Source organism: Sciurus vulgaris (genome assembly GCF_902686455.1).
Source record: "Sciurus vulgaris genome assembly, chromosome: 15".
Classification (NCBI taxonomy): Eukaryota; Metazoa; Chordata; class Mammalia; order Rodentia; family Sciuridae; genus Sciurus; species Sciurus vulgaris.
The window spans coordinates 69,202,702-69,216,746 of record NC_136476.1 but is presented as its reverse complement, the minus strand read 5'-3'; the positions used below and the strand labels follow the sequence as shown (position 1 = coordinate 69,216,746).

Genomic DNA, 14,045 nt, shown 5'->3' with positions numbered 1-14,045 from the left:
AGATCATACAACAAATATTACAGGGCTGGGGTTGTGACTCAGTGGTGGAGCGCTTGCCTAGCATGTGTGAGGTACTGGGTTCAATTCTCAGCACTGCATAAAAATAAATGAATAAAATAAAGGTCCATTAACAATTGAAATATATAATTTTTTAAAAATTACATGAATTAGTTCTTTTCCTTTTATATTTAGGTGATAAGTTTAAAATACAGCTAAGTGTGTTTATTTTGGAATTCAATTTTAGTTCTTCTGTCCCCTCATCTTGGATAAGGGATGTTATAAAATATGTATTTGATTTAAAAGTCAAAATCTTATAATAATGTATACTCAAAGAAGTCTGGTACTTTACTTGTAGGTTACACCTTTCATTGACTTCTGGTTTATCCTTTCTGTATTTATTTTTCCAGAAATATGCAAACAGACACACATAATACAATATATATAAATGACATTTTACATGTGCATATGTAATATTCCCTTTTTCATATATAAAAAGTAGTGTACACAGAATATTAAATTGATTTTTAATGTAAATATTCACATGGAAATGCCCCAACTATTGCTTTAAAAGGTCCTATCCCTTTGCCTGGGTTAGAGCTGGACTGATTCCCACTAGGATAAAGGGCTTATCCTCCTTACCCAGAGCATCAGGCATCAAGAACAGCAAAGGCAGCTAGATCGGTACTACGAGGGATCTCCAGCGTATCTCCTCCAGCAGCAAAGTATTAGAACCAGAATGTCAATGGCAAGAGCACCTCAGAGACAGTCCACATTTCTCAATACCATTGGTAGGTAGCTAAAACTTGCAAATGTAGGGTAACCTACACCTCAACTTACTAAAATTCTCTGACATCTGAAAAGCAGGATAAATGCGAAGAAATGTTTAACCATTTTTAAAAAAATGATTTGTTTTGTTTTGGTTTTGGTTTTGAGATAGGGTCTTGCTATGTTGCCCAGGCCTGTCTCAAACTCTTAGGTTCAAATTATCCTCCTTCCTCAGCCTATCGAATAGCTGGGTCTAAGACCATGTATACCACACCTAGAAAAAAAAAAAAAAAAAAAAAAAACAGGTTTTACTTTAAAAAAAAAATTCACAAACTATTCTAGTTCATTTGAAAAAATAAATACCCAAGAATAACCAGGAAAGTTCTGAAAAAAAATTTCCAAATGAGGCAAGAACTACCTTTCCTAGATATTAACATATTTTATAAAACTAGGGTAAGTGGTTTGATACTACTGCATGAACAGAAAGACCAAAATAACAGAACATAAAGTCCAAAAACAGATTCCTATACATACAAGAATTTCACATGTGATAGTGGTAAAATTTCTGACATAAAGGAAAGATTAACTATTAGGTCAAAGCTGCTGAGACAAATGGATGGTTATCAGAACCAAAATAAAGTGGACTTCCTAACCCACTTCCTATGCCAAAGTCAATGTCAAGTGGATGAAAAACTCTGAATGTAGGAAGCCATTCTACTTTCCTGACCATAACTCCCGGTTTTTAGGCTCCAGAGGGGCTTTTCCACTTCTGCGTTCAGAAATTCAAATTGAACATTCCTTCTTTAGCAACTTATTATTATTATTATTATTATTATTATTAGTTGTATATGGACACAATACCTTTACTTTACTTATTTATATGTGGTGCTGAGGATCAAACCCAGCGCCTCACACATGCTAGGCAAGTGCTCTACCATTGAGCCATGACCCCAGACCCTAGCAACTCTTCCAGTTCTAATAAGACTGTCTTGGGGGTTTCAAGATGGTGGACTAGAGGGTGACTGCATTTCATGTTGCTCCAGGACTCAGGATTCAAGAAGAGGAGATATTAAGAGACTTGGAACCAACTCAAAGCCGCCAGGGAGACTCTCCTGGATGGGGCGGTAGTCCCAGAACGCAGGGAACTTTGTGAAGTAGAGTTGCCCAATGAGACACCCCTCCCCCCACTGGAGCAGTGAACTCGGAAAACAGGGAGCATCATAGAGGAGGCCACTCAGCACAGCGCTGGGACTCGGAGCAACCCACCGGAGCTCTGGGTGGCTGTCCAGAGAAGGAGCTGCGTGGCGAGCTGTTTGGACTCAGAGCGACCACTCCTGAAAACCGAGGGCTGCCCAGAGGAGGAGGAGAAGCGCGGCAGGTTGCTTGGACTCGGAGCGACCGCTCCTGAACACCCGGGGGGCTGCCTGGAGGAGGAGGAGAAGCGCGGCGGGTCGCTCAGATGCGGAGTGACTGCACCAGGGCTACGGGCAGCTGTCCAGAGGAGGAGGTGCACAGTGAGTTGTTTGGACTCAGAGCGACCACTCCTGAACACCCAGGGAGCTGCCTGGAGGAGAAGGAGAAGCGTGGTGGGTCGCTGGGACTCGGAGCAACTGTACGGGGCTCCAGGTGGCTGCTCAGAGGAGGGGCCACATAGCCAGGCGATTAGGTGCAGAGCAGGGTCCCAGGACCTAGGAGGCTTCTTGGTGGAAGAGCCACACAGAGACAAGCTGAGGGGCGGAGCGAAGGTTCCAGGACTGTGGGCAGATTCTCTGAGGAGAGGCAGCCTAAGGAGACTCGTCTGTGAAGGGTGAGGCTCCCAGGCCCAGGAGGTAGGTCCAGGCTCCTGGGAACGTTGCAGAGGAAGGCAGCACAGCCCAGGCGGCAGTTGTAGATTGAGGAGAACCTCTAGGAAGGGAACTGATCAGCGAGACCTCCCCACCAGGTGAGTCTTCCCTGCTGGGTGAGGTTTCCCCACAAGGACGGTAAAACCAGAGACACAGGCCCAAACAGGCCTTGCCTCAGCCCACAGCCTCGTTCCTCTTTGGATGACCACTGGTTAACAAGCGGAGGCACCTCTGCCCACTAGCAGGGAATATACCCCACCTGAAAGCCACCACCCCTAGAGAGATAGCTTCCTTGTGGAGCACAGCATTATCAACTTCCTCCAAGACTTCAGGCTACTGAAGGCTAAGAGGGGATATTCTAGAAATCTTCAGGGACATTATAAGTCAATAGAGGAAATCTGCAATATCTCAGCGGTCCACTGATACCTGAACAATATGAGAAAACAAGGGAAGAAAATGCCCCAATAAATCTAGATCTTACATCAATAAAACCCAATGACAGCATGGCAGAAGAAATGATAGAAAAGGAGTTCAGAATGTACATAATTAAAATGATCAGGGAAGCAAACGATGAGATGAAAGAGCAAATGCAGGCATTGAATGATGAGATGAAAGAGCAAATGCAGGCATTGAATGATCGCGCCAATCGACAGTTAAAAGAGCAAATACAGGAAGCAAAAGATCATTTCAATAAAGAGTTAGAGATATTGAAAAAAAAAAAAACAGAAATCCTTGAAATGAAGGAAACAATAAACCAAATTAAGAACTCCATAGAAAGCATATCCAATAGGATAGAACACCTGGAAGACAGAACCTCAGACATTGAAGACAAAATATTTAACCTTGAAAACAAAGTTGAACAAACAGAGAAGATGATAAGAAATCATGAACAGAATCTCCAAGAACTATGGGATATCATGAAAAGGCCAAATTTAAGAATTATTGGGATGAAGGAAGGCTTAGAGAAACAAACCAAAGGAATGAACAATCTATTCAATGAAATAATATCAGAAAATTTCCCAAATCTGAAGAATGAAATGGAAAATCAAGTTCAAGAGGCTTATAGGACTCCAAATACACAAAATTACAACAGACCCACAACAAGGCACATTATAATGAAAATACCTAACATACAAAATAAAGACAGAACTTTAAAGGCTGTGAGAGAAAAGAACCAAATTACATTCAGGGGGAAACCAATACGGATATCAGCAGATTTTTCAATCCAGACCCTAAAAGCTATAAGGGCCTGAAACAACAATTTTCAAGCCCTAAAAGAAAATGGATGCCAACCAAGAATCTTACACCCAGCAAAACTTACCTTCAAATTTGATGATGAAATAAGATCCTTCCATGATAAACAAAAGCTAAAAGAATTTACAAAAAGAAAGCCAGCATTACAGAACATTCTCAGCAAAATATTCCATGAGAAAGAGATGAAAAACAAGAAGCAAATCAGCAAAGGGAGGAATTATCCTAAAGCAACTGTCAAATAAAGGAGGAAACAAGTTGTGTCAAAAATAAATAAATAAATAAAATAAAATAAATGAACCAAATGACTGGGAATACAAATCATATCTCAATAATAACCCTGAATGTTAATGGCCTGAATTCATCAATCAAAAGACATAGACTGGCAGATTGGATTAAAAGGAAAGATCCAACAATATGTTGCCTGTAAGATACTCACCTCATAGAAAGAGATACCCATAGACTAAAGGTGAAAGGATCGGGAAAAATATACCATGCACATGGACTCAGCAAAAAAGCTGGGGTATCCATCCTCATTTCAGAAAATGTGGACTTCAAGCCAAAGTTAGAAGGGATAAAGAAGGACATTTTCATACTGCTTAAGGGAAGCATAAATCCTCAAGACATAACAATCATAAACATCTATGCCCCAAACAGTAGCTCATCCATATATGTCAAACAAATCCTTCTCAATTTCAGAAACCAAATAGACCATAACACAATAATACTAGGTGATTTTAACATGCCTCTCTCACCACTGGACAGATCTTCCAAACAAAAATTGAACAAAGGAACAATAGATCTCAATAACACAATCAATAATTTAGACTTAACGGACATTTATAGAATATACCATCCACCCAAGAGCGAATACACTTTTTCTCAGCAGCACATGGATCCTTCTCTAAAATAGACCATATATTATGCCAAAAAGCTAATGTTAGCAAATACAAGAAGACAGAGACACTACGTTGTATTCTATCAGATCATAATGGATTAAAATTAGAAATAAATGAAAGAGTAAAAAATAGAAACTACTCGAACACTGGAGATTAAACAATATGCTATTATATGATGAATGGATGACAGAAGATACTAGGAAGGAAATTAAAAAATTCTTAGAGGTAAATGAGAACAAAGAAACATCATATCAAAATCTCTGGGACACTATGAAAGCAATACTTAGAGGAAAATTTATTTCATGGAGTGCATTCAATAAAAGAAGTAAAATTCAACAAATAAACGACCTAACACTACAGCTCAAAGCCCTAGAAAAAGAAGAACAGACCAACACCAAAAGTAGTATAAGACAGGAAATAGTTAAACTCAGAGCTGAAATCAACGAAATTGAAACAAAAGAAACAATACAAAAAATTGACAAAATAAATAGTTGGTTCTTCGAAAAAATAAAAAAAAATTGATAAACCTTTAGCCACACTAACAAAGAGAAGACGAGAGAAAACCCAAATCACTAAAATTCAGAATGAACAAGGAAATACAACAGACACGACTGAAATACAAAACATATTTAGAAGCTACTTTGAAAATCTATACTCCAACAAAATAGAAAATTTCGAAGACATCAACAGGTTTCTAGAGACATATGAATTGCCTAAACTGAACCAAGAGGACCTGTACAATTTAAATAGACCAATTTCAAGTAATGAAATAGAAGAGGTCATCAAAAGCCTACGAACAAAGAAAAGTCCAGGACCAGATCCCAAACATGGAGGCTCCGCTGGGCGGTATGTTCTCCGGGCAGCCTCCGGGGCCGCCGCCACCCCCGCCGGGACTCCCGGGCCAGGCTTCCCTTCTCCACGCAGCGCCTGGCGCGCCGAGAACTTCTAGCAGCACCTTGGTGGACGAGTTGGAGTCATCATTCGAGGCTTGCTTTGCTTCTCTCGTGAGTCAGGATTATGTCAATGGAACCGATCAGTGTATCCAGAAGTTTCTAGACATTGCAAGACAGACAGAATGCTTCTTTCTACAGAAAAGACTGCAGTTGTCTATACAGAAACCAGAGCAAGTTATCAAAGAGGACGTCTCAGAACTAAGGAATGAATTGCAGCGGAAAGATGCGCTGGTGCAGAAGCATTTGACAAAGCTCAGGCATTGGCAGCAGGTGCTGGAGGACATCAATGTGCAGCACAAAAAGCCAGCTGAAGTCCCCCAGGGCTCCTTGGCCTACCTGGAGCAGGCTTCTGCCAATATCCCTGCGCCTCTGAAGCAGACCTGAGAGGGGTCTGGCCTACAAAGTAGCCTCTTGAAGACAGTTTCATCAAACCTCTCTGTGTGGACATGACATTTTAGAAGAATTATTTGCCAGGGAATGAGTTGGTGTTAATTTTGTTTCCACCTAAAAATTTCCCTGATTTTTGTGAACTGTTAATTACTTGATTAGTTTATAAAATGCTTATGGCTTGGTGAACCAAGTGAGATTTGGTTTTGTTTGTAGCAAAGTTTAGACTTAGTTTGATGACACAGATTCTTCGTTTTTTTGCTTGTTTTTAAAATTTTTATATGACTTTTATATACTTTTTTCCAATTGTTAGTTTGTTATTATCTGAGGGGGAAAATTACAATACTCCAGAATCAGGGGAGAAGGAGTTTGGTTTTAGTCCTTTAACATTTACTACCCATTCATGATAGTAGAGAAAAATATGTAAATTAGCTGTCTCAAGACTTTGAACTACCTCAAGAAGAGGAATCTAATGCAGTGTTTGTAATGCTTCCATAGTAGCACAGATATTTTGTAAATTTCTTTGGAAATGGGTCAGAAAAAGGGTTAAAATATGCTGTTGGTGTAGTAATATCACAGTAGATCCTTAATTTGATGCTGCCTTTTGTTTAGGTGAGTTTGTGTTGTGTGGTGTTGCCTGTTTGATGGGGAGCTATACTAGGAGCATGATATGCTAGATGCCTTGCAGTAGTTAACTAGCATGAGTAACAAGCAGACCCAGTCTCTAGCAGTATAGCTGGGACACAGGTGAAGTACGAGGGGTCAAAGTTTGGTCTGATTCTTTTTCTTTTGAATTTTGTGTTGTTTGCCTGTATTTTTGTTTTACTTTTTGGTGAAGAAAAGTCAGTTTACATGACAGAAGATTCATGCTCATGAATTTGATTGCCAGGGACTAGGGCCTTGGGGCGGAGGTGACCTGCAGAGTGATCCTCGGCTCCTTCACCTCCATAGAGAGCTTGTGACTCCTCTGGGGAGGGTATTTGCTCTCTTGTTGGAGGAGGTTTTCTGTTCTCTGTTGTATCTTTTCTTAGATTACATCCCTTCAGCCAGTACAGACACTCCACTGTCTTCTGAGTAGTCAGTAGGTCTGTTGCTCTTGTCCTCTCTGACAAGGAAGATCCTTCCCCACAAGCTTTGATATCCACTCTTGTTCCTGATCTGGCCTGGATGCCACCTGGTTGAGAAGCCTCCACTCCATTCTAAGGCACAGGACTTTCGTTCCTTCCACTGCCTTGTAGGTTAGGGTATGGTATTTGTTTTTGTGCCCCTTGCTGCATTGTATGCTCATGGGAAATAGGCATTACTCCTATTAGGCACTGACTATACACAACATGTATTTTACATAATACTTTGTTCTCACTTTGTGTGTATACGTATGTGTGTGTATGTGTGTGTGTGTGTGTGTGTGTGTGTGTGTGTGTGTATAACTCATTTTGTTTGTGCGCTTTGAGGATGATATTTGTTTTGTGGACCTGTAACCTGTGTTGATCAGCCTGAGGCTAGCATATTCCCTTGGTTGGAATGTATAGGTCCGAACTTAAAAGTTATTTTTTACTCATAAGGGTTTAACCTGGTCATCTTATGCTAATTAGAAGCTCTGATTGGCAGCTTTAGGTTTCTTGATTAAAATCCTAAATAAACTAAGTTTGAAGCAGTCTTTCAATGATAAAGGTGTTTTTGGTGAAAAGATAAGGAACTGTTCTACTTGGTGCTTAGTGAAAATGTTTTGAATTAGTGTGTATACAAGTTATTGTCATTTCTTTATATTAATTCAGAAGTTTTCTGTCAAATAAATAACAATTTTTCAAATCAAACATTACTCTATGTAAATTTATGATTACACAAATGGTATGCCTTTACGCCATGTACAGAGAAACAACATGTATCCCATTTGTTTACAATAAAATAAAATAAAAAAAAAGAAAAAAGAAAAGTTCAGGATCAGATGGGTTCTCAGCCGAGTTCTACAAAACCTTTAAAGAAGAGCTCATTCCAATACTTCTCAAAGTATTCCATGAAATAGAAGAGGAGGGAACCCTCCCAAACTCATTCTATGAAGCCAATATTACCCTGATACCTCAACCAGACAGAGACACATCGAGGAAAGAAAATTTCAGACCAATATCCTTAATGAACATCGACGCAAAAATTCTCAACAAAATTTTAGCAAATCGCATACAAAAACATATTAAAAAGATAGTGCACCATGATCAAGTGGGTTTTATCCCAGGGATGCAAGGTTGGTTCAACATCAGGAAATAATAAATGTAATTCACCATATCAGTAGACTTAAAGTCAAGAATCACATGATTATTTCAATAGATGCAGAAAAAGCCTTTGATAAAATACAGCATCCCTTCATGCTCAAAACACTAGAAAAAATAGGGATAGTGGGAACATTCCTTAACATTGTAAAGGCCATCTATGCTAAGCCCATTGCTAATATCATTCTAAATGGTGAAAAACTGAAAGCATTCCCCCTAAAAACTGGAACAAGGCAGGGATGCCCTCTTTCACCACTTCTATTCAACATCGTCCTTGAAACTCTAGCCAGAGCAATTAGACAGACCAAAGAAATTAAAGGGATACGAATAGGAAAAGAAGAATTCAAACTATCCCTATTTGCTGATGATATGATTATATACTTAGAGGAACCAGGAAATTCCACCAGAAAACTTTTAGAACTCATAAGTGAATCCAGTAAAGTAGCAGGATATAAGATCAATGCTCATAAATCCAATGCATTTTTATACATAAGTGATGAATCTTTGGAAAGAATAATTAGGAAAACTACCCCATTCACGATAGCCTCAAAAAAAATAAAATACTTGGGAATCAATCTCACAAAAGAGGTAAAAGACCTCTACAATGAGAACTACAGAACACTAAAGAAAGAAATTAAGGAAAACCTTAGAAGATGGAAAGATCTCCCATGTTCTTCGATAGGAAGAATTAATATTGTCAAAATGGCCATACTACCAAAAGTGCTATACAGATTCAATGCAATTCCAATTAAAATCCCAATGATGTACCTTACAGAAATCAAGCAAGCAATTCTGAAATTCATCTGGAAGAATAAGAAACGCAGAATAGTTAAAGCAATCCTTAGCAGAAAGAGCAAAGCAGGGGGTATCGCAATACCAGAACTTCAACTCTACTACCAAGCAATAGTAACAAAAACGGCATGGTATTGGTACCAAAATAGAAAGGTAGATCAATGGTACAGAACAGAGGACACGGACACAAACCCAAATAAATACAATTTTCTCATAGTAGACAAAGGTGCCAAAAATATGCAATGGAGAAAAGATAGCCTCTTCAACAAATGGTGCTGGGAGAATTGGAAATCCATATGCAGCAGACTGAAACTAATCCCATATCTCTCACCATGCACAAAACTAAACTCAAAATGGATTAAGGACCTCAGAATCAGACCAGAGACCGTGCAGATTATAGAAGAAAAAGTAGATCCAGATCTTCAACATGTCGGCTTAGGACCAGACTTCCTCAACAGGACTCCCATAGCACAAGAAATAAAAGCAAGAATCAATAACTGGGATAGATTTAAACTAAAAAGCTTTCTCTCAGCAAAGGATAGATTCAAACTAAAAAGCTTTCTCTCAGCAAAGGAAACTATCAGCAATGCGAAGAAAGAGCCTACAGAGTGGGAGAAAATCTTTGCCAATCATACTTCAGATAGAGCACTAATCTCCAGAATCTATAAAGAACTCAAAAAACTCTACACCAAGAAAGCAAATAACCCAATCGACAAATGGGCTAAGGAAATGAACAGATACTTCACAGAAGATCTCCAAGCAATCAACAAACATATGGAAAAATGTTCAACATCACTAGTCATAAGAGAAATGCAAATCAAAACCACCCTTAGATTCCATCTCACCCCAATTAGAATGGTGATTATCAAGAATACAAGCAACAACAGCCACTCTGGAAAGCAGTGTGGAGATTCCTTAGAAAACTTGGAATGGAACCACCATTTGACCCAGCTATCCCACTCCTCGGCCTATACCCAAAGGACTTAAAATCAGCATACTACAGAGATACAGCCACATCAATGTTCACAGCTGCTCAATTCACAACAGCCAGACTGTGGAATCAACCTAGATGCCCTCCAATTGATGAATGGATAAAGAAACTGTGGTGTATATATATAATGGAATATTACTCAGTCATAAAGAATGAAAAATTATGGCATTTGCAGGCAAATGGATGAAATTGGAGAATATCATGCTAAGTGAGATAAGCCAATCTCAAAAAACCAAAGGACAAATGATCTTGCTGATAAGTGGATGATGACACATAATGGGAGGTGGGAGGGGTTAGTGTTTGGGTTAGAGTTAGGGTTAGGGAGGGGGGCAAGAATGGAGGAAGGAAGGACTGCATAGAGGGAAAAGATGGGTGGGAGGGGTGGGGGAAGGGAAAAAATAACAGAATGAATCAAACAACATTACCCTATGTAAATTTATGATTACACAAATGGTATGCCTTTACTTCATGTACAGAGAAAAAACATGTATCTCATTTGTTTACAATAAAAAAATTGTCTTACTTTTTAAAAATCTGAATGCAAAATATGCATACACAAACACATACACATACACACACATATAAATGCCATAAATGTAAAATATTTATAAAAATATAAAAATAAGGGGGGCTGGGGTTATGGCTCAGTCCTCACCTGGCTTCAATCCTCAGCACCACATAAAAATATAATAAAGGTATTATGTCCACCTATAACTAAAAAATATATTTAAAAAATAAAAATAGGGGCTAGGGGAGTAGATCAGTGCTAGAGCACTTGCCTAGCATTTATGAAGCCTTGGATTTGATCCCCATCAATAACACAAATTTTTTTTTAAATAATAGAAAACCATAAAAACACTGGAACATTAATTTAAAACATATATATGTTTAAACATATATAATAAATATTTAAACATATATATATACACAAAATAAAACACCATGTTCCTGAATGCCCCCTTTCTATTCCCAAAAATCCTAGGGAACAATGACAGTAAGCCTGAGCTAGAAAGTCCAAATACATTGTATCTTGAAAGACACTGGCTTTCTCCTATGCACACTAGGAACTCAGGCAAGTTAGTGTTATATGTAGAAAGCTACTTTCTTACATGTGTTGCTCCTTGATATGTTGGTCAAGTAAGCGAGCTAATGCTGATGACGCCACTGCTTCTGCAGCCTAAGGTATAAAACCCTTCTCTGAGTAGGAAGGGTGCCAAACTAATAACACTGGAAAGAATATGTGTCATTTGTCCAGCTGGCTGTCACTGGAAAAAACACTGTGAGATAGAGAAGTCACTGCTTGGCAAAGCAATGCAAGGAACAGAAGAGCTACCAATTCAGTTTGTTGTCACTGAACTGGAGCAGTTGCTGATCCCTTATAAGCTTTCCCCAATAAATCACATGTCTTGGACGCTGTCTTTGGGCACGTTCTTTGGTCTGGCACAACTGGGCTGTGAACATGACACATGGTCTTATGAGTATGTTCCAAAAACACAAAAGTCTTAAAAGACTCAGGTTTTTTTTTTCATTTATTTATTTATTTATTTATTTTTGGTACCAGAGATTGAACTCAGGGTACTCAACCACTGAGTCACAACTCCAGCCCTATTTTGTATTTTATTTGAGACAGGGTCTCACTGAATTGCTTAGCACCTCACCTTTGCTGAGATTGGCTTTGAACTTGAGATCCTCCTGCCTCAGCCTCCTAAGCTGCCAAGATTACAGGTGTGTGCCACCACAGCCGGCAAGACTTAATAGTTCTGACTTCATAAAAATACAGTAATTCATGTTAAACAAAGAGCATAATCAAATCCAACCCATAATTTTTGAAGAACTGAGAAAATATTTGTAACACATGTGATAAAGGATAAATTTTTAAAATATGCAAGTTCTCACAGATCAATCAAAAATCTCATTGGGTAACCCAGCCATTAAAAAGACACACAGACGGCTTTAAACCATGGTTTCTCAACCTCTGCACTACTGACAACATTTTGGACTAATGTTTTGTTGTAGAAGCTGTCTGTGCATTTTAAGATGTTTACCTGCATCTAGTGACTCCACTCACTATATGCCATTATAATCTCCCCACAATTATGACAATCGAAAATCTTCTCATATATTGCCAAATATCCTCTGGGAGTTAAACAGCTCCATGGTTTATATTTATTAGGAGAGCCTCATCCTCACTTGTGATGAAACAAATACAAATTTTAAGTATTGCAAGGAGTCATTTTCTCTCTAATTAGATTTTCATTATCTGACCAAAATCAACAGGTTGGATTAGGAAACCCCATTCATCCTTTTGCTTATGCAACACTTTTGGAGGCAAATATCTATGTATCTTGTAACAATGATCGAAATGTAAGTACATATACTCTGATTCTGCAATTTCACCTCCAGGAATTTATCCTAGAGATATGCTCACAAACACACACATTCACTGTGCAAACAGATGAATTCAGGGATAATCACGGAAGCAAAGCTGGAATAACAAAAAGACTGGAAAGGGTCCGGTATCCAAAAATAGGGCACAAGTTAACTAAATAAAGGTAAAACTGTGTACTAGATTATGCAATCATTAAAGAGGAGGAAGGAAGATCTGCATATACTGAAAATCCCAAGACATAGTAAGTAAAAGCAAAGCCAAAATGGAGTTTGCTACTATTTTTAAAAATAAGTGTCCCTGTTTGGATGGTATACAAAATAGTTTAGAAACCAACATAATGAAAAGATCAGAAAGTGGCCCGGAGAATGGATTTTAAAGTTTCTTATTTACTTCACAGCGTTTTGAACTATTTAAGTCTTTTGGCTATGTGCCTGTTTCAAGATAATACAGAATGTATGTTGTCTTTCAGCTCGAAATACCCAAACGGCATAGAAACATAAAGTAGAATGGAGTTGCCAAGGACTGCGGTAGAGGAAAACTGGGAGGCACTGTTTAGTGGACACAGTTTCTGTTTCCGCAAGATGAAAAGTTCTGGAGATCGGCTGCACAACAATGTGAACATACCTAACCCTACACTAAAACGGTGCACTTAAAAATGTTTAGGATGGTAAATTTTAATATGTTATCTCACTTAAATTTTGAAAGAAGAATCACTCCCCAAAGATACTCGCATTTTAAGGGCAGTTTAATGTGTTACCAAATTGAAAAATCATTTAAGTATGCTATTATTTTATAACTCTAAAATCAAGTGTTCAGAACAAGTGGAAACTCCAAGGTCACTAGCTTGTTCCAGTGACCTTTCACCTAGAATTGTCAGGCAGTCAGCTAGTCACACGCCACTGCTCCTAAACCCAAGGGTAGGGCTAAGTAGTGGGAAACCCACCCAAGGTTCTTCACCTGCGGAAGAGGATTTTTCACTGCAGCCCCCTGCAGTACACAACTTGGGGTCACTTTTCACGCACTACTGCAGAGCCCAGGTACCCAACGTCCAGCAACCTCACTGGCCCGGCGATCCGCTGCGACCCCACCGCGCCGCGCGCTCACCCAGCCCGGTCTCTCCCGCAATCGCCCCCATCCCCTTACCCGGTGTTGGGTAACATGACTTCCGCAGACCTGAGGAGGTGGCGGCAGCGGCCAGCGGGGAGTACAAGGCGCAACTTCACTGCGCATGGAGCCCCGCAACGGCCCCGCCCCCGAGGCCCCGCCCCCGAGACCCGCAGGGGCTGGGCCCTCGAGGAAGGCGGGGATCGCTGAGTGCGCCTGCGCACGCGCTGGGCCTCCGGCGCTCGGCGTTTGTGTCCGTCCCCGGTTCTACCAGGGCCCTGGAAACAGGCTTTCTGCGCAAGCGCCTTGAGAGGCACCTCCGCCCCGCCCCTCTCCCGGGGTTCTACCGTGACAATCGACCTCCGCCCGCGTCTGGCGTACTGGGTGCGTCAATTGTTACTTATGT

The 14,045-nt window shown here is 39.8% G+C and overlaps 2 protein-coding genes across 5 annotated transcripts in view; one reads left to right on the top strand and one right to left on the bottom strand.

Moving 5' to 3' along the window:
• Positions 1–13,792, bottom strand: part of HSDL2 (hydroxysteroid dehydrogenase like 2) — a 73,450-nt gene extending 59,658 nt beyond the window's left edge. For all 4 annotated transcript variants that reach the window (XM_079112607.1, XM_079112608.1, XM_079112609.1 and 1 more), the window contains exon 1: positions 13,679–13,792. In XM_079112607.1, coding sequence (XP_078968733.1) covers positions 13,679–13,695 — 17 coding nt within the window. In that variant the 5' untranslated portion in view covers positions 13,696–13,792. The remainder of the gene's footprint in view (positions 1–13,678) is intronic.
• Positions 5,584–7,875, top strand: LOC306645085 (mediator of RNA polymerase II transcription subunit 28-like). The gene has a single exon (XM_079112377.1). The coding sequence runs from the start codon at positions 5,587–5,589 to the stop codon at positions 6,094–6,096; it is 510 nt and encodes a 169-aa protein (XP_078968503.1). The 5' UTR covers positions 5,584–5,586; the 3' UTR covers positions 6,097–7,875.
• Positions 13,793–14,045: the final 253 nt, after the last annotated feature.